General features: G+C 40.6%; 1 protein-coding gene across 1 annotated transcript in view; it reads right to left on the bottom strand.

Annotated features, from left to right (window-relative positions):
• LOC137256580 (integrin beta-1-like) overlaps positions 1-10,635 on the bottom strand; it is a 49,439-nt gene extending 38,804 nt beyond the window's left edge. Inside the window, exons 1-2 of the mRNA XM_067794450.1 lie at positions 10,486-10,635; positions 295-371 (exon numbers count right to left, since the gene is read on the bottom strand). Coding sequence (XP_067650551.1) covers positions 295-371; positions 10,486-10,555 — 147 coding nt within the window. The 5' untranslated portion in view covers positions 10,556-10,635. The remainder of the gene's footprint in view (positions 1-294; positions 372-10,485) is intronic.
• Positions 10,636-19,995: the final 9,360 nt, after the last annotated feature.

Genomic DNA, 19,995 nt, shown 5'->3' with positions numbered 1-19,995 from the left:
AATCTATATACATGTATGTATGTAAGAAAATTCATATAGGGATATATACGTGTAAGGAATGTGCATGTGCTTGTAAGAATAATAAATGAAAAATTGACTTGAAAACAGGGGCTCGTGTATAAACACATAAGTAAGGTGTATTTGGTCTTATTGGTACATTGCACGATATCAAAGTTCCCCAAAGCGATCTTGTCACTCCAACCAAACTGCGATATCATCGGATATCATTTGATGCGTTCTGAGTGGGAAGCACGTCGGTTTCTGATTGAAGGATGTGTATATGACGCAGCCTACCAGTTCAGAGCACCAGGCACAGTTTCCTCCTGACGTCACACACTGGGCGCATGTCCTTCCTTGACAAGCATAGCAGGCTGAAACACATACCACACAATAACATGAAACACATACCACACAATAACACGAAACACATACCACACAATAGCATGAAACACACACCACACAAAGACATGAAGCACATGACACAATAGCACGAAAGACACGCTACAAAATAACATGAAACACATACCACAATAACACGAAACACATACCACACAATAACATGAAACGCATACCACACAATAACATGAAACACATACCGCACATTAACAGGAGGCATATACCACACATTAACATGAAACACATACCGCACAATAACACGAGGCGCATACCGTACAATTACAAGACAAAAATACTACACAGTAACATGAACGATACACCATACAATATGACGAGACGAATACCACACAGTAACAAGATACAAATACCACACAATAACATGAGACATATCGTACGATAACATGAAACACAAACCACACGATAGCATGAAACGTTTACCGCACAACATGAAACTCATGCCATACAATAATCTGAGGCATATACAATACAATAACATGCGACGTGTATATGTATATATAATATACCACACAAAACATGAGACACATATCTCACAAGAGCATGATACGAATGCCATACAGTAAAATGAAACACTCATCTCACTATCACTGGAACACGTACCACACAACAACATGTAACACATACCCTACAATAGCATGAAACAGCCAACCCACAATAACATGATACATATACCACGAAATAACACGAAACAATACCACACGATAACACGAAAACACATACCACACAATAGCATGAACGACATTCACATATGCCTACACATATCTCACACAATGACACGAAACATATATCACTCAATAACATCAGAAGCACACTACCACGCAGTAACGTCAGAAGCATACCACACAATAACGTAAGAAATATACCACACAATAACATGTGTCACATACACTGACTGTACCACGCAATAATATAGGAGTAATACCACACTATAATAAGACACAAACATCACACAATAACATGAAACACACATGTCACAATGTCATGAAAAACATACCACATAACACGAAATACATATCACACAATAACATGAAACTCGTATCACACAATAATATAATAAAACAAGCAGCACCAAGTCATATGAAACAATACATCACTTCACTGAAACGGGTATTCTCGTGCTATAATACAAACGTGATGACATCGAACCGAGACGTAACTAAATATACTTCTTATAGGGAAACCGCTATTGTGTGGTTGTATCCGGTACGTCCCGTTTTCACAGCGGGTACAAATGACCATAAATGTATCAGTTAATTTCAGCTAGGATACTCTTCCACTTCGAAAAACAGAAAGATCAGGTATCTTACTCGACACAACAGATATTGAGTGTCGAATAAATATTTTCCCATGCTTATATGACAGTCATTGTCTGGCATACAGACCTGAAGTATATATATTTAAGAAATCCCACGCAAGTCAAGAAAATAGAAAATGTGGCAAGTCTAGACTTACACAGCTTCTGAAAATATAGAAATTCTCAGGGTTCCTTTTCATTATATGTTGGTTTCTACTATGAACATCTTTTTCTGTAAAACATCTTAATTTCAGTGACTAGTCAGTATTATACCAGTCACTAGATCGCCGTTATGGAAACCATGGCAAAGAGACCAGAAGTAGGATAACATCCGTTATCACCACCTGTCATCGGCAATATATCTGTGATGAGGGACCGCGTGAAATACATCTGCCACTCTATCAGTATATTAAAGAGAGTGGGGTGTATTTGATTAACTCATTGCACCTTAAAAGCATCCTCCGATAACAGGTGCCTGTTCTGCAAAGGATCTTGTGTTAAGATTTATCCAAATGAGGTCAGTATATGAGGCCATGACATAATTATGATATATTTTTCAATTATTTCCATATATACAAATCATGCTTAAAAATAACACCACGTTCTTGGCAAGGCAGAGATATGTCAGGAGTTATACACTAATGTAAACGGATGAAGCCTTAACATGTCATGTTCCAGAACGCGAACCATATGCTCATCTAGAAAGATACAACACATTTATGTTGGTACTTTCCTTGCTGGAGTTTGTGGCGAGGTATGTTCGTACTGAAAAACGTACATGACGTGCCAGAGGGCAAGTTTGTGATGAAAATTGTCACAGAAATATGAGTTTACATTACGCCAGATACAAAATTAACTCTCCGGAGATCTGTGCGAAGAAACGGTTGCTTAAACTCGGACTCGAACCCAAAATGTGAACCATTGCGTTCCTAAGAGACAAAGATCCTTCCATGCCATGCACATAAAGGTACTAAACTAGATCTGAATAAACTACCATTGCAGCTTTGAAATTTGAAACATCTCAGAAATGCTCTTCTGGGAAATGCGTATAGTTAGTTTATCGTCTTTCTGAAGATCAGCTCCATGTGGTCGTTAAATATACGTAATTTGTGTCAAAGAAGGGCATCCGCTGTCAGAGTGATCTGATTCAGCAATCTCGGTGGATTCCTCAGGAAGTCTACATTTCATATTATCATCCTCACTGAGAATCATATAATGCTGACTGCGAGTTGGAAGTAGGGATGACTATTTAGGAGAAAACAACAATTGCGATAGTCTATTGCAACATAGTATTGCGACGAACTATTGCAATTAGTATTGTATTTTTCTCCCCCTCGTGTCTTTCCTGATATTATTTCCCAAACGAATGTACAAGGTATATGCGACAAAAACAAGTTTCGTCTCTTTTAATAGCGATCACGAAACTCGCAAACCAGATCAAATAAACAGTTTAAGCATTAACTATCAGCACAAAACTATCGTTCGTCACACGTATTATCGATTCATTGATAGATTTTCGTCCCTACCAACGGCGAATTGCTATCGGAGACTCAACAACTGCAAACAATCGATAGTTCGATGCATCGTTACATCGGTAGTTCTAAGTGGTCGGACCTGGCAAGAAGAATGAACGCCCCCAGTTTCTCTTTTAAGGCCAGCAGAATAGGCAAAGTAGCTGTTCTATTCCAAACACTGACTACACACATGGTGAAGCGGTTTAAGAGAAAACGTCTCCTAAAATGGCCAACTCCTCTTCTGGCTTGCTTTTTATCATTATATCCATAGTTCGGATTCACTAGTGATCATAATCGTACCAAATACACCATATTTTACGTCATACCTCAGTAGGACAGCGCTTATATTTTTGTGTTTCTCATCGCCGACCCTTTTAACTTTGTTGCCGACCCCTCCATTGTTTTTATTCCAGCATCCCCGACTCGATCCTAAAACGTACCGCCTCGCCTGGTCATATAATATGTTTACCTATGTAAAATGTTTTAATCAGTTGTTGACACAAGTCCAAAGACCTCGAGACATTGTAATTCTTTTGTAAGAAGAATTACAATATTGAGAATCAAGAACATTATGTGGAGAATATTGTCTTTATTAGTTTTTAATTTTTTTTCTTCTTCCCGACCGACCCATGTTCAGAATTATGTGACCACCTGGGGCTCTTGTCTACAGACCTCGTGGAGAACGTGTGCAATGTTGCTGTGTACAGGAAGTGGAACCGTTTGGTGATGACGGTGTCATGGTTTGGGGTGGCATATATGGCGATATGAAGACGATATGATCAAATTCTGCGTCCGGTTGTGCAGCCATCCCTACGCTAACGCCCTAACCGGATCGTGTTCGCGCAAAACAACGCCCGTTCTCATTCAGCACATACTGTCATGGATTCCTTCATGAGGGAAACAACGTCAGTGTGCTTCCTTTGCCCTCCAGGTCACCTGACATATCACTAATTGAACACTAGTGGGATACTTTGGATCGTCAGATTCGTGCAAGAGCCCCCGAAACACACAAACCCTTTGTTACGTTTGTTGACGTTTTTATTGTAGTTCGTATTATTGATTAAGTGATAGTTATTATGGGTCACATTTCGTATCATAAATGCTCAGTGCTATTAGTACTTTAGCTGCAGGCCTAGTGCTCTAGAGTTCCCTCCCTCCCTAGTTGTCTTTGCTTCCGGGAGACTGTGAGAAAGTTCTGAGTTGGCGGCGATGTTGCCACAAAGTGCTCGTATATTCAGGAATCAGTACAACTGGAGTACATCAAACTGCCTGCCTCTGTCAAAGCTCAACTTACATGACCGCTGCCTGACCGCTCGCCGTGTTGCATTCAGTATAACTGTTTCTCAGTCTCAAACTAAGACTTTGATGAGTTGATAATATATCTGTGACCCATTGATTGAGATTTGGCTCAGCTGCATTGAACATGAAACTTCCATTGTGAATCTCTGTATCTTTCTATTTTACTTCTCAATACATAATATTGAAAACTTTAGACTGGTCAGTGTTATATTTTTCAGATTCTGAGGGGATTTCTTACACCTTTTGTCACGGCAAATTTGTAACAGTAACACCTTCATGATAAAGGCGAAGAATCCCTGCTCAAGGTATACGGCGTCTGACGTCTCAGCACGAATTTGATGCTCACGTGGACATTCCAAATACTGACCACGTGTGTTGTGTTGCATTTGTGATCGAATACTGGACACTTCACTCCTTCATTCATACGGTGATTCAGTGGACTTGTTTTGGTGCTACTCTCATGAAACGACTGCGTGCGTGTTGCCCATGCTCTTGCTCTTAAAATCCACTTTCCTTTTTCACAATGGTGGCTTGCCGTTTTGCAAATTCAGTATTTTCGAATTGGTATTGTTTCACTTGCCCATCCGTTAGGTAATATTTCTACGTGGGAACGGTAAACAGACATTAGAAAGTATTATATAGTCTGTATACATAATGGCGCTCAGTGCGGGGTCAGTCAGTTCTGCAGCCTTGTAATCAATTGGATCATCAAGCACAAAAGTGTCAATTCTACGTCCAGTGTATTTAGCATGAGGGTCACTTGGTACAGTAACCATGACACCATATATGCTTCTGACTGATACTGATCAAAATATAGTCATGATGAGACATAGTCAGGAAACTGTGTGTCCATCCCGCTGCGTCACAAATATATGCACGTTATTGTGAAGATTGTATTAACATAAGGACTGAATAATATAATGATGTCATGGTCTTTGCAAAGACAATAGTATTACGTTCAACTGGTACGTGATAATAGGACTTCACCTGCAGAAATTATTAGATGCGTCAGTACATTTCATGTCGAGGAATATTCCAGTGAATGAGTGAGTGAATTTGGATTTACGACGCTGCTACAATATTCCAGCAATACCATGGCGGTGACCCTTTCCCCTGCAAAGAATATTCGATGGATATTGAATCATGATTCCTTAGGTATTGTTCTGTCTCCTCTCTCACAGTTCACACTAGTCTGTCGAACATACCCTGAACCAGATATATCCAAGAAAGCCCACGAGTGTCTAGGAAATGTGGCAAGTCTAGATTTCCTTAGTCTCAGGGATCCATTTTGTGATATTATTTTCTTTTTTACTATGAACTATGTTTCAGTAAAATATGCTCATTTCAGAGACTAGTTGTTAGTATAAGTTCATGCAACAAGTGTAACTTGAGTAAGCTGTCTTTATAGCGATCTGACATGTAATGGATATTACGAATAGCCTTATTTATTCACCAGCTGTACATTTTACTCGAAATGCGTAACGAACTACAGCTGTACCGGAATAAAATTAATGTTGCTTTTGGGTTCATTACAATAGGAGTTTGCCGTGCCCCTCTGTCGATGGCCACTCGTAAACTCACTGTACCACAAAGTTTACAAGCTTTATGGCTATGATGAAGGCAACATGTGTCTAGGATAACGCCGAAAACCGCTTCCAGCTTCCTGCTTCCACTTCACGATGGAGGCCGACCATGGGATGGGCTCTGACAGAGGGGTAACAGCGGGGGTTCATCAGGTCAGATTGCGCCTACTGTTTGTAATTAGGCTATTGTTTGTTGTCCATTTCCGCCGTTGTTTGTAATTACAAGTCAAGACCTGACCTACAAGGTTTCGCATAGAGCAACACCAAATACCAATTGTGTTTCCCTGTTTTGGGGATCACGTTTTAATAGCCTACATTCCCTTCATGTCGAGAAATATTTCAACAGCCTTTGTTGTTAACATTTCACTGTTGAGGTACAATGTCGTCTGTCATACAGAACCTTAAGGAAATACACCCGAGAAAGATCACGAATGTCTACAGATGTGGCAAGTCTAGATTTCAGAAAATGAAGAAAGCATCAGGGCTCCTTTTCATTACAATTTATTTATTTATTTATTTATTTATTTATTTATTTATTTATTTATTTATTTATTTATTTATTTATTTATTTATTTATGTTAATATGAACTAACTTTCTATATCAACATGTTCATTTCAGAGACTAGTTGTTAGTCCAAGGTACAATTGCACATGCTGATTTTTACCAAGATTTTAAAGACTCTTGCTCAGAGGGTGCTCGGGCAACTGGAAAAAAATGGACAATATTAATTGAGACCCACAATCCTACCGCCAACCCCCACAACAACACAAAACAGAAAGGTCCATTGCTTCCAATCAACCTCGACATTTGTGTGATGAGACTTCTCCATCTGCATGTGTCCATCAATGTAACAATTAACGTGATTAAACGGTCAAGCTCTTGACGTCATTAATAAATGTCATGACATCAAACTGGGGTGATGGATGCAAAGGAGGTCAATCACTTGATGACCTCTCCCAGATTCCGTTAATTACTCATACATCTGAAATATACTCCGAGTGCACAAGTCCACGCACAAACAGAAGCTTATAAATTTTGCTGTTACTTCGACATACATCTCAATCAACGATGTGTGATTGATGCCGCTTCGATTCGACAGTATATATCTGCACTATACACCAGTTTGTATGATAACAGATTTCTGAGGACAGTGAATGTTAGCAGAGACCACATATTATTTCGTCTGCCTCACAGCATGTGAAACATATTGTTTTCCATTCCTCCCCACCCTTCCGGAAATTCTTTATCTCTAAACACAGCCATCCCATATTTTTTCACCGGATTCACAGATTCACCGGATTACACAGATGGCAGGATAAAAAAATGATGTTACTGACTATGCCTTTGATCCACTGATCCGGACGTGTATTTATATGTACTGAAAATAGCTGCGATCGGATAAACGAGGTTTAGCTGTACAGGCAAGTTCAAAATCATGTCCCTCGTGCTTGAAATGTTAACTAACTGTAGAGACTCCCCACATGGGTCACTGTGTAAAGCCAATGGCGTCCCTGGCTGTAATATTAGTGGAATATTGCTGAAAAGTGTCGAAGTTTCGAAGGATTTGTAAGTGCAGAAGTCAGCTCAGAAATTAAGGATTGCTCTGAGCTCCGTTTGAGTTTGGTCTGTAGATATTTTTTTTAAAAAAAAATAAGATTAATGAGAAAAAAACTGAAAAAAATTATATTTCTGAGATTAATGTGTTTTGTTTGATTTTTTTGGGGGGTGGGGGTGGTGGTGGTGGTGGTATTGCGTATTGTCCTCCTCCTCCTCCTCCTCCTCCTCCTCCTCATCATCATCATCATCATCATCACCATCATCATCATCATCCTCATCTTTTATATAAGTTTTATTGTTGTAACAGATTAATGAAACCTTGGAGAGTTCGCATCATTTGTGAATTTCTAGTCTACCTGTGGCTCTTTTTCAATTCAAATTGGTTTATTTGTTGCAATCAACATTAAATATATTCAGAGTCTTAGCACCAGTCTAACCGCCGTCAAAATACTACAATCTAAATAAATAACAACCGTCGAGGCACAATCCTGTAGCCCATATTCTCACTTCACTAGGCGGGCAGCGGGTACAATGTACAAGGGACGCACGGAATTATTCGGGGAAGTGAGGGTAAGGCCATACGCCAGGCTGACACATGTGAATAAAAATACCTTTATGCAATGCCATGTAAAGAACTACCAACTCAAACACAGACCATGCCCCAATCCTTGTCACAATATACGACACAAACAGCTACTGGGCTTCCTGCCACTGCTTCAGTGTTAGATCACAATACGGTATTGTTTACTCACTATCGTCACTTCACGAAGAAGGCTTGTTTTGGTTATTGTGCAACGCCGCACCTAGCGATGCTCCTGCTTCATGACTTTAGACAATCGAGTCTGGACTACACAATTCAGTGATCAACGCCATGAGCGAAAATCTAAACAGTTGGGACACGGTGACAGGTCAACGAGCCATACCACCCGATCCCGTTAGTCGCCTCTTACGACAAACATGGGTTACTGCGGATCATGGCGGGCCTACAATGACTTGAACTAACATTTGAAAATAGCACATCCTGTAAGCCTTCACAAAATATCTACTGAACAACAAAAGAAACGCAACTTTTAAAAAAATGAAGACAAAATGAAATGTCGTAAAGGTAAGCGTTCATTTTTGTGTGTTCTATTTATAAGCGTGACAAAAACGTTGCGTTTATTTGCTGTTCACTATTCGCTACATTCAGCTGCTGAACATTAAGAGACAATTTCAGCGAGGTTACACAATAGTTTATTGTCATTGTTTGCCGTCATAAACAGGATGGAGTCACCATACCATTGTTTGATGACTTCCTTGATTGAGCTGTTATTGAAATAAGCCTTTTGTCCACCCTCTCGAACTTTGTGTTTAATTAGATCAAGTACTCAAAGCTAACAGATTAAACAGAGCCATGAAATGTTCGTGAATGGGTTTAGTTTAACACCACTTTAAGGAAAATTCCAGCAATATCAAAACGGGGAACACCAGAAATGGGTTTTACACTTCGTATCCATGGCGGGAATAGAACCTTTGACTTCGTCGGGATTGGCGAACCCTTCAACCACTAGGATATATGCACGTGATACTGGTGGTCTCACCTTAAGGAAATGGGTTTGTTCAAACGTGTCTCTAATCGCCTTGCAGAAAATGGGTACCCGATGGGATGCAATTGTAACCATCAATGTTCCCACCATACCCGTGGTTGTCGGTTCACCAAATCGTTAAATTTGGACTTTCATCCCGTTATAGATTTGACGCTGGTATTTGATAGCATACAGTTTCAATCCGCTATTGAACACAATGCGACAATAGCATTATTTATAGTCATACCATTGGACACGTATTATATCCCCAGCGGACATATTATGAGTGAGTGAATTTAGTTTTACGTGGCTGGGCCTGTCAGTTTCACTGACGTTGAAAATTAAAGTTGATGCAGGCGCTCTCAACTTTTATGGAAATCACGAGTATGGGTATTGCAGTAAACCACTATCGGGATTCGAACCTAAGACGATACATGCCTCACCTTAGAAGGAACCTTTGATGAATAACATTTGACCACCTCCGGCCCTGACAACTCACATAAATAATACATCAATCTTATTTCTTTAGTTCGTATCTGTTTGACCGAATACCCATCAGTATCAAAATAGTATGGACAAAAATGTCACTGGACAGTGGTCAGTAATCAGTATTGACCAGTCCCACTGCGTATCTTGATTTGTGAGATTTGTGCCTCTTTTAGATATATTCCAGCGGCATCACTGCATGGGATATCAGAAATTGGCTTCAGAACCATGTGGGGTATCGAGCTAAGGTCTTCGGCGTGACGAGCGAACACTTTAATCGTATGGCTACCCGCCACCCGACTTTCGTAATTGAATGACAGCGTCGAAATACACACAGACACAAACTCCCAACGTATGCGGACAGTAAAAGCGAATCTATGTCTAACAGAGGTTCTGACGTATTAACGTATTAATCATGAACTGTCAGTTCAATCCCTGATTTCATGATAAGGCTCTGTCTGCACCCACACGGACGGGGCTGGCGACTGTCAGTCAACCATATAGTTACAACTGTCTGACAGAAATAAGCCTGGTATTTATGCTCACGAAGACAGATAGAGCAACATTTAAAGGGCAAAGCATCGTGAAAACACATGGGCTACATTTACAATGGGTTGTTTTCAACAACAGCACGAGCAACAGTTTTCAAGAAGTCGACATGAAAAAATAGCCTAAGCCCATGTAGTAAACACACCTCCGACTTCACATCCGGCGAACATCGTTAAAACGGCTCGTTTAGGAAATGACGCCATGAAAATATAGACTCACTCACCACTTAATACAGATCCTAAAAGTATCACTTGGCTCCACATGGTCCTCTTCGGTAAACGACCTTCTTCCATCTGTGTAGTAATCCGCGGACCTCGAACGCACTGTTAGCGGTATGTCCGTCCGCCTAGGACTTGCCCATCATGACTAAGGCTCGGTCTTGCCCCATGAACTTCAACCGGCACTCGCGCGACTTATCTTCATGCCGCTTAGGACATCTGGCAGTTGTTTCCGTAACGGACACGCAGAACCAGTCTATACTGTATAGCCCAGTCGAACGTCACCCCTGACCTTTGACCTTCGGGTCAGTTGTAAGTGGTGTTTATCTTAAGCGGCATGGTGTGTGTATTCATAACGGGATATAATTAGAGGCATTGTATCATATTGTCCTAATTTCTTCTCGTCGGGATGGTGGTGGATGAATAATGGATCGCTTTGATGAGTCTCAATTAAATGTAATTATGCGATGTACCAGGAAGCTAGTCGACGTGCTACAGAACAATAACAGTGCCGTGGTACTTGAAATCAGTCTCTAATCAGCATGTTAGCTGAATTTCATTGGAAAGGAACCAGGAGAATCTATTCATTTTCAGAATACCCAAAACTCAATCTACAACATATCGTAGACTTTTGGAATTTTTAGAAATATTTTTGGTTCATTTCAAAGTCTGGAGAGGATTATGTCAGAGGGTGTAAGGGACCGTTTCAGTGTCTATTTGCAGGTCGAGGCATTTTGATGAAACCTCGTCCTGAGCCCATCTTATCCTTCCAACTGTCCTTTTCTATATGCCAAAAGCTCTTAATGAAGCAAGTCTACCTTTTGCTCAGCTGTGCTCTTTTTCTCCAATCTCTCTGGAGAACCATTTTAGCAAAAAGTTTTACCTAATAACAATAATTGGCCGTGCATTTAGTGTATCATATATACAATCTTTGGAACAGATATATCCAATGAGTGCCTTTGATTGTTGACAATTCTAGAATATCGCAGTTTCAAAACATGCCTAGAGTTTCTGATAAAATGAAGTTTCAGGAAGATAATGACTGAACCGTACTACCGTGTATACACTATCAGTTGATCTATCAGTGATTCCGGCACGTTCAAGTCAAGTAGGGAAAACGTGCATAAAACCTTTGTTTTATATAGATATGGAGAATATAGATTGGATTTCCTAACAATATACAGACTACACTCATCTGCTGCTTCTGAGCTATGTTCAGATCGCGGTGTTGCTATAAATAGCAGTCCATCCACAAACAAGTCACTATCAATCATCAATAATATTTTTAATAATAATAATAATATCTCACTCACAGTGACGTAAGATATATTTGCTTCTTTATTGTTTATTTGGCATTTTGGCTTAAAGTTACTTCACCAATATTTACCAATAATCGATCGATTTAACGATTATCAATCTCTGTGATCTATCCAGAAACAAATATCTCCCTCCCCAACCCCCGAAAGAAATCAGCAGCGAAATCGTACTTAGAAATTCCTAACACTAAATTCATTTCTTGATATGACATTTTCAGAAATCCGTCGCGGTAGAGTTTCACCATGGCCATGTGGCGACACCACCCCAGAGTCATTTTATTCTGCATTTATTTGCTTTATGAAATTCGCTAGATTCCTAAGCCCCCGAAGTAGTAATTATACGCAAATGTTTACTACTTATGTGAGAGTCTAGTTGACATAACATTTACCAGAAACGAGAACTGCGGGTTTCTAACGAGCCCTTATCCCACATTCGTTTGTTCGCCTGATAAACCTACCGCCTCGCGCTGGCCATTGATAACGTTATCGGTTAGGGTGGTATCGTAACTGCGGTCAACGACGCCGACTGTCTTCGTTGGTTTCCGTAAACAGCGCCCTCTGTAATCCTCGCCATAAGTCAGAGCCAAACGAGACTTCTTGTCTGTGTGAGCTGACCGTTATCTGAAGGTAATGCATAGCAGTAATCTCTCACTGTAGGAGGTTCCTGAACGCCATGGTTGTATTACAGGCTGTGCATGCCTTTAACTGGACCGTGGCCACGAAAATCCAATATATAATGCCAAGTATTTGATAGACACGTCTACTTCTTGTACGAACCTATCTTATCTTTAGTGCCTGATAAAGAGTTATAAATTGGAGAGAGATAAAAAGATTTAATTTGGAATGGTGGGTTTGCGAGCATGTACAGTCTGCATGCAATAAGGTAAACATGGAATAAAATCATACAAAATTAAAATTAAATAAAAATTAATCCTTAAATCATCGCTGGATGTTTGAGCTGAAGAAATCTACTCTTGCCATACTGAGACTCTCCAGTGTCTGGGTGACAGACATGGAACGCCGATGCAGAATAGTGGGTTAAGCGTTTGCTCGTCACGCCAAAATCCCGGGTTCGATTCCCCACATGAGTACAATGCCTGAAGCGCATGAAGCGCCACGATATTACTTGAGTACCGCGTAAACCTACACTCACTGTCGGATGTAAACGTGTACCGGCAATGCGTACTTATAGGTAGAGGTAGCGCTGATTATGTTCTTACTATTAAACCGATCGCGAAAACCTTGCTGTGTTCGTGGAAGCCTGGTAGAGTTTCGGCGTTAACAGAATTGGAATAAATATTGATTCTGTTCATAATCTCATGGTTTCTAATTTCTGTATATGATGTTTCAACGAATTTAAAACTATAACAATATACGTGGACTAGTGCTTTGTGTACTTGTGTGACCACTTTTATGCACATCAATTAGTCAAAATTCTATTTAGCGTGTACCCAAATGCGAAGCGTTAGGAGATTTATCTGTAAAGTGCATATGCAGTCCCTCTATAGATGTAATATCATTCTGAATATATATTCTGATCAATCATTATAGATCATCGATATGTATGTTAGCAATATGATAGATTTAACAGCGGTCTTATTGAGTTCTTAGGACACTATAACCATGATCAGATTATTTCCTGTGGTGATCTGATTCAAGTCTGGCTTTATATTCCGAAAAGCTCCCAGAAACCGCATTTCCTCTGTCACGGGCGCTTCTTTCTCAGTGCAATGCAGAGTTGCTTCCCTTTGGCGGAGACTCATGACCTTGTGTTCAACATGGTAAACATCTGAGGCCGACAAGCATCTGTTCAGCATTTCCTGCTACTTAAGGTGATGCTCCATAATATAAATCACTCACTCACTGACTCAACAACCCACCCTTCTGCCAGCCCGCTCGCTCCCTTGCTCACCCACTCACAACCCGCTCACCTGCCCGTTCACTCGCTCGCCCGCACGCCCACTCACTCGCTCGATCACTCACTCACTCATGTGTGAGCTGTGTTTTTCGAAATATCTGGGAAGCAGAAATGAAGACCGTTAAAGGTTAAAGGTTGTATGATTCACGGGGAAATGCTGTCTTTTTTTATTTCTGTGTCCACTGATCAATATTGATAATCCATTTGTTGTACGACGTCATGAAAGTGATTTTATGACAACGGGACGCGCACAGTGTCGTAATCATCACTACCATTATCACCATCGCCGTTGGTGAATTTGTTTTTGTTATTATCTGCTTCTTTCTCAAAATTTGCCGATATAAAGCTGACATAAAGCTCACATCCTTAAATTTTAACTCGCTCAAAGCTTTACATCTTTCACTCAAGGGTTCTTAGGAGAAGATGTACGGTAATTGCTTTGCTGTTGCGAGAGTCTGAGCAGCGCGCTCAGGATCCGCTAGCTTTCGGGATCTGTGTAAACAAACTTGCAGAGAAACAACACACGTTTATGATTAATTTAATATGGGGAAAACACGCCGACATGTGTTAGTTTGTCAAAAGCTGGGTCACGCAGAACATTGTTTGTAATAAATTCTCAGCGTTAAACAACACGTGGCTTTTGTTTCTGGGCCTTCGCGTGGAATCGTGGTAAAAACGGCAACGCTAGATAAGGTCAGTTTGTTCTCTATGTGACCTTAGCCGTTAAGGACTGTAGAGTGGTCCGGTGATTAAAGTGTTCGCTCGGCAAGACCCGGGTTCAAACCCTGACATGGGTACAATGTGTGCAGCCCATAGCTGGTGCCCTCTGTCGTGGTATTTCTGGAATATTGCCAAATGCGGCGTAAAACCATACTCACTTACACGTTTATTTGGGTGTCGTTGGGTGGCCTAGTGGTTGAAGCGTTGACTATTCTGGCCGAAGACCCAGGTTCCATTCCCCACATGTGTACAATGTTTGAAGCTCATTTCGTTCGCCGTGATGTGCTGTGGAATATTGCTAAAACAGCGCAAAACTAAACTCTCACTCACTCACTCACTCAGACCTGCTTTTCCTTTTGAACGCTTTCTAATAGTGCTTTCGTACTCTTTTAACATCATTTCTTGACTTAGACCTTGAAGACACCCGGCATGTTTCCCCTATAAGTAGGGAATCAACCCGATCACGCTAGTCAATGGCTGGCGAAATGTTTGAGCAGTAAGCTGACATAAGCTGCGGCTGTACTGCGAACAGTCGAGGAACTTTCGTATAAAGGGGCATAACCCCTGGCGCTTTAGCTGACACTGGCCCAGTGCCAGATGACGCCATGCTACTCACATGAGCCTGTGCCATTATTAATATGATCTTTAAAACGTACTTAAAAACAACTAAAGAGAGTTTGAACAGAAGTCTCAGACCCGCTTTACTTCGGACCTTTGTCCGACGTTAAGCGTGAATGGTACTGCTGTAAGCTGCATGATGCCCATCTCCTCACTCACTCACACTTAGACTGCGCCTCAGATCGAAACTAGTTCACGTGCACTGATAAAACAATATGTTTATCAACATGTAACCATACCAAAGTACTTTGATAACGATTCCACGTGACACCGCATGAGTGAGTGAGTTGAGGTTTACGCTGCGTTTAGCAATGTTCCAACACTATCACTGAAATGGGAACACCAGAAACGAACTTCAGACATAGGACCCACTTAAGGATTTGAACGCGGGTCTTTGGCTTGACGAGCGAACGATTTAACCACTAGACTACACCACCGATCCGACACTGCATGAAATACGGGTGACTGAGCTGGCCAGATAGGTTCGAACGTTGTTATATACACGCCTCTGATCATCCATCACTGTATAGGTACCCGGTAGGATAGAAATACAGAATCATTCATGTCACACATTGAGTGAGCGAGTGTGATTTTACGCTGCACTCAGCAAATATTCCAGCTATATGGCGGCAGTCTGAAAATAATGGAGTCGGGACCAGACAATCCTTTGATCGACAACATGAGCATCGTTCCACGCAATTGGGAACCGATGGCATGTGTCAACCAAGTCAGCGAGCCTGACCACCCGATCTCGTTCGTCGCTCTTACGACAAGCATAGCCGCCTTTTATGGCAAACATAGATTGCTGGAGGCCTATTCTACCCCGGGACCTTCACGGGTCCACACACTGAGAAAAAGCATTGGACACATCATATATGTATTCCCTTATCTTATACAGCAAAGAATCCATATTGTAAAAGAACCAATGCTGTATTTCATCAACACATTATCTTTTAGCAACTATAGACAATATCCCGAGCTGAATGCATTTCTGAAATTGATGGGGTGGGATAGTTTAGTGGTTAATGCGTTCACTCGTCACGCCGAAAACCCGGGTTCGATTCCCAACATGGGTACAGAGTGTGAACCCCATTTCTGGTGCCCCCGCTGTGATATTGCTGAAATAACAACAAACACTCACTCACTTTTCTTCAGTGGACGTCTGGGCATTGGGATGTTGTTGCTACTGAAGCGCTACTATAATCTTTGAGATGGTGATGGTGACCCCAGCCAGATGTTGCGTTCTTTGTGCCGTCGGTTTCTTCTGTCTGGTTTGATCGACAACAGTATCAAATTTGTTTTCTATTACGCTACAGCTTGATTCTCCGAAATCGACCTCTCATTTACGTGCAAACAACTGTAATAGGTTATGGTAACACCATAAGTATAGAGGGTGTGAGTTTACAACATATGTCATATTTCGGATTTCACTTTCTCGGTAAAGTACAAATTCTAGTACTTATTTGGTTGAGTCCCATCCGGCATTCGAACCCGCACCCTCAAAGTCAGGCACCCAATCGCCAGCACACAAAGTCAGCCGCCTAGCTCGCTCAGCCACCGCGACTGTCAGTTTATTTTTACGCCGCACACAGCAATATTACAGCTATGTGACGGTTGTCTCTAAATAATCGAGTCTGAACCAGACAATCCAGTGAAAAGCAGCTAGAATATTCTTAATTATAGAGGTCAGGTGACTGTAAAAGTAAAAAGTGACTGCTGACTGTCAGTCAGTGTCGTTCAAAACTGCTCATGACACAGGTATCATTTCAATGTTCTGCAGCTCACTCATCCACTCACATAATTATGACGTGGACGCTGATAGTCAATACTGAAAACCGTTGGGAGATAATAACGTCGCGACACCTTCCTGTCCTCCGCATCGTTGCTGACACTCACATCTACGATATATATAAAGCAGTGCAAAACTAAACTCACTCAATCACTCACTCACTCACCCTAGCTGGATTTAAAATCATTTCGTCAGCTGTTGGTGAAATGTGAACAATTCAGCCATATGCATGAGTTAACGTTCTACGAATAAAACTCAGGCAAGTATCAAAGACGTTGAGTTATTTGGCCTTAAGTACCGTCTTCGGAGGACAATTAATTTACTCAACTTCAACTCCCTCTGAGGGCACAGCCACTAACAATCATAGTTGTGCATTCATTCGAATATTTTTTTAATAATTTGTAAATTATAGTGCATTATAATACATTATGATTCAAATCAATCTCGTTTAGAAAAAAAAGAATCAAATGAGGACTTAAATTAAATAGATCATTCAATGGTGAAACAGTAAAGTAGCGATCCTTTTTAACGAAATCATACATGTATGAAACACATCGATCGCTAATGAAATCATGAGGTTATAAAACATATCATTTCTTTCAGTGCTAGTGTATGAACTATTGATGCTGAAACTAGCAGAAGCCAGGTGAAGTGGCCAGATTGTTCAATATTCCAAGTCTGTGGTCAGCAGTGTTTCAAATAGGTACAAGTACCAACAAATCCAAAATGTTCGCGACCGACCCGTCCCTGGACACAGACAAGTACAGATTCAATTGCTCTGACACCAAGCGCTCCGACTGCAAATCAAATTGTGCAGACTTTCATCAGGAGGACCCTGGGATGATTTGACCGCGTCTACACGAAGCTCATCTCCATCCTGATGGTCCATGGGGTGCGTCTCTGATTCAGTTTGTTTAAATTAAACATGGAATATTCAATTAGAATCGCGAGTACAGCCTGTCTTGGTGTGTCACGCAACTGTTCATGCTACATGTGGACTTCCTAATTGAAAACAATCACATAACAATAATCCTTTTGCAAGAGAATTCCAAGGATCAAAGAAATGTTACACCATTATCAACTCTAAACCTGACCAAGTAGACAAATCAATACAAAATTAAATATATCCAAAGAATGACAAAACAAAGTACAAGCAAGGGTGGAAAGACAAATTCAATGGCAATATAATATACAACTGACTGAGTGATTTTAGTTTTACGCCGCATTTAGCAATATCACGACGTGGCACCAGAAATGTTCTCCACACATTGTGCCCATATGGGGAATCAAACCCAGGTCTCCGGCGTGACTAGCGAACGCTTTAACCACTAGGCCACTCCACCGTCCTCATAATATACAAGGAGGGACAGCCATGAAGACAGTGATGACGATAATCACCGACAAGCAGTCACGCTTCCGAAAAGGACCTTGGCTGGATTGTTTGTTTGTTGCCGCACTCAGCAATATGACGGGGATGTAAATAATTAAATCTGGACAAGACAATATTGAGATTATCATCATGAGCAGTGATCGAAGCCGGTGGGGTTCGATGACACGTGTTAACAAAGTCAGCGAGCCTGACCACCTGATCCCGTTAGTCGCCTCTTACATGGAACATCACGGATCTTCACCTGTAGCTTTGGCTGGAAATCCATGGTGATTCAGCTGATTCTTTACATGATGTTACATGTGGAAGCCAACATTAGATATCACAGTGTTTTGAAATAAACCAAAAATCGGAATTCGATTACAAAACTCGTATTTTCCCATTTAATCTTTTCTGCCGAATAATGACTGCAAAATCTTTTTAGGTGAAATTGAAAAAAAATATTTTCTTTTATGCTTTAATGTTTTCTACGAGGAAAAACGACAGTTCAGAGAATCTTTCATTCTTCTATTATGAGAATTTGTTATTTAGCTTCAATTAACGCCCCAAGAACCACTGATATAAATCTATACTTGTAAGAAGCGGCTACAAGGGTCGGGTGGTCGGACTCGCTGGTGTCTGGTTGATCTAGCTGGAAGACACTCCTTACTGCAATTACATTCCAGCTGTCATTTTATGTTCACCTTAATCTGTTCTTGTTAACATACATGACTTATTAAATGTTTAGCGCGTCCTCCCTGGTAAAGTATCGCATGAGGCAAAATGGTTACATTTCAAGCGGAGGTTACGGGCGGAACTCTTTATTTATCTTTTATTTATCTATTTATTTATTTATCTTTCTTCTGTTTTGTTGTTGTTTTGTTTTGTTTTGTTCTTGTTGTTTGGTTTGGGATTTTTTCAGGTTTTGTTTTTGTTTGTCATGTCTGCTTTGTATTGTTTTCTTAATGTAAACTGTCTAGTTGGTTATGTGGAATTATATGCGAACTAGATGGCCAGTTTTGATAAGATATAAGTTATTTAGTGGCTTCAGACGCTATTATCCCAGTATACACATTAGCATTAGCATGGGGTGAGAGATGGTTCCACTAACGGCACCATGAAACAAGATACTAATGACAAACGAATGGTAAGGAATGAGGGACAACACAGGCGTTGTTGGAAAACCGGCTACAGAATTGACATAATCAGTTGCTGCTTGATGTGTGAATATGCTCAATGACAAAGAATGGCAAAAAGAAACTTTAAGAAAAATTAATTACTCTTTTGATACACAAGCTGTATGATAAAGGGAAATAGACCTAAACAACTGATTAAAAAATGGAGACCAATCTCACTCCTTAATGCTTCCTATAAGCTAGCTTCAGCTGTTATTGCTCACAAAATAAAATTTGTCTTGCCACGTTTGGTCAAAAAAGATCAAAAAGGGATTTATGGCAGGCCGTTATATTGGCGAAGCTCAACACAGCTTACTAGTATTTATGACATCATGCATTACACTGAAACCTATCCAATCCCAGGACTGCTTCTTCATGTAGACTTTGAAAAAGCGTTTGATACAGTTGACTGGGAATATATCGATAAAATACTAAGTTTTTTTCAATTTTGGCCCAGTAATAAAAACATGACAAAATATACTCTACAAAGATATAAAATCTTGTTTTCTTGTGAATGGATTTGCTACTCCTTTCTTTCCAATATCTCGTGGCTGTCGTCAAGGTGACCCATTATCACCATGCGTTTTTATGCTGTGTGTAGAAATCCTCACCA

This window comes from Haliotis asinina, chromosome 11 (genome assembly GCF_037392515.1).
Source record: "Haliotis asinina isolate JCU_RB_2024 chromosome 11, JCU_Hal_asi_v2, whole genome shotgun sequence".
Taxonomy (NCBI): domain Eukaryota; kingdom Metazoa; phylum Mollusca; class Gastropoda; order Lepetellida; family Haliotidae; genus Haliotis; species Haliotis asinina.
The sequence above is the reverse complement of the archived record's forward strand: the minus strand, read 5'-3'. Positions and strand labels throughout refer to the sequence as shown.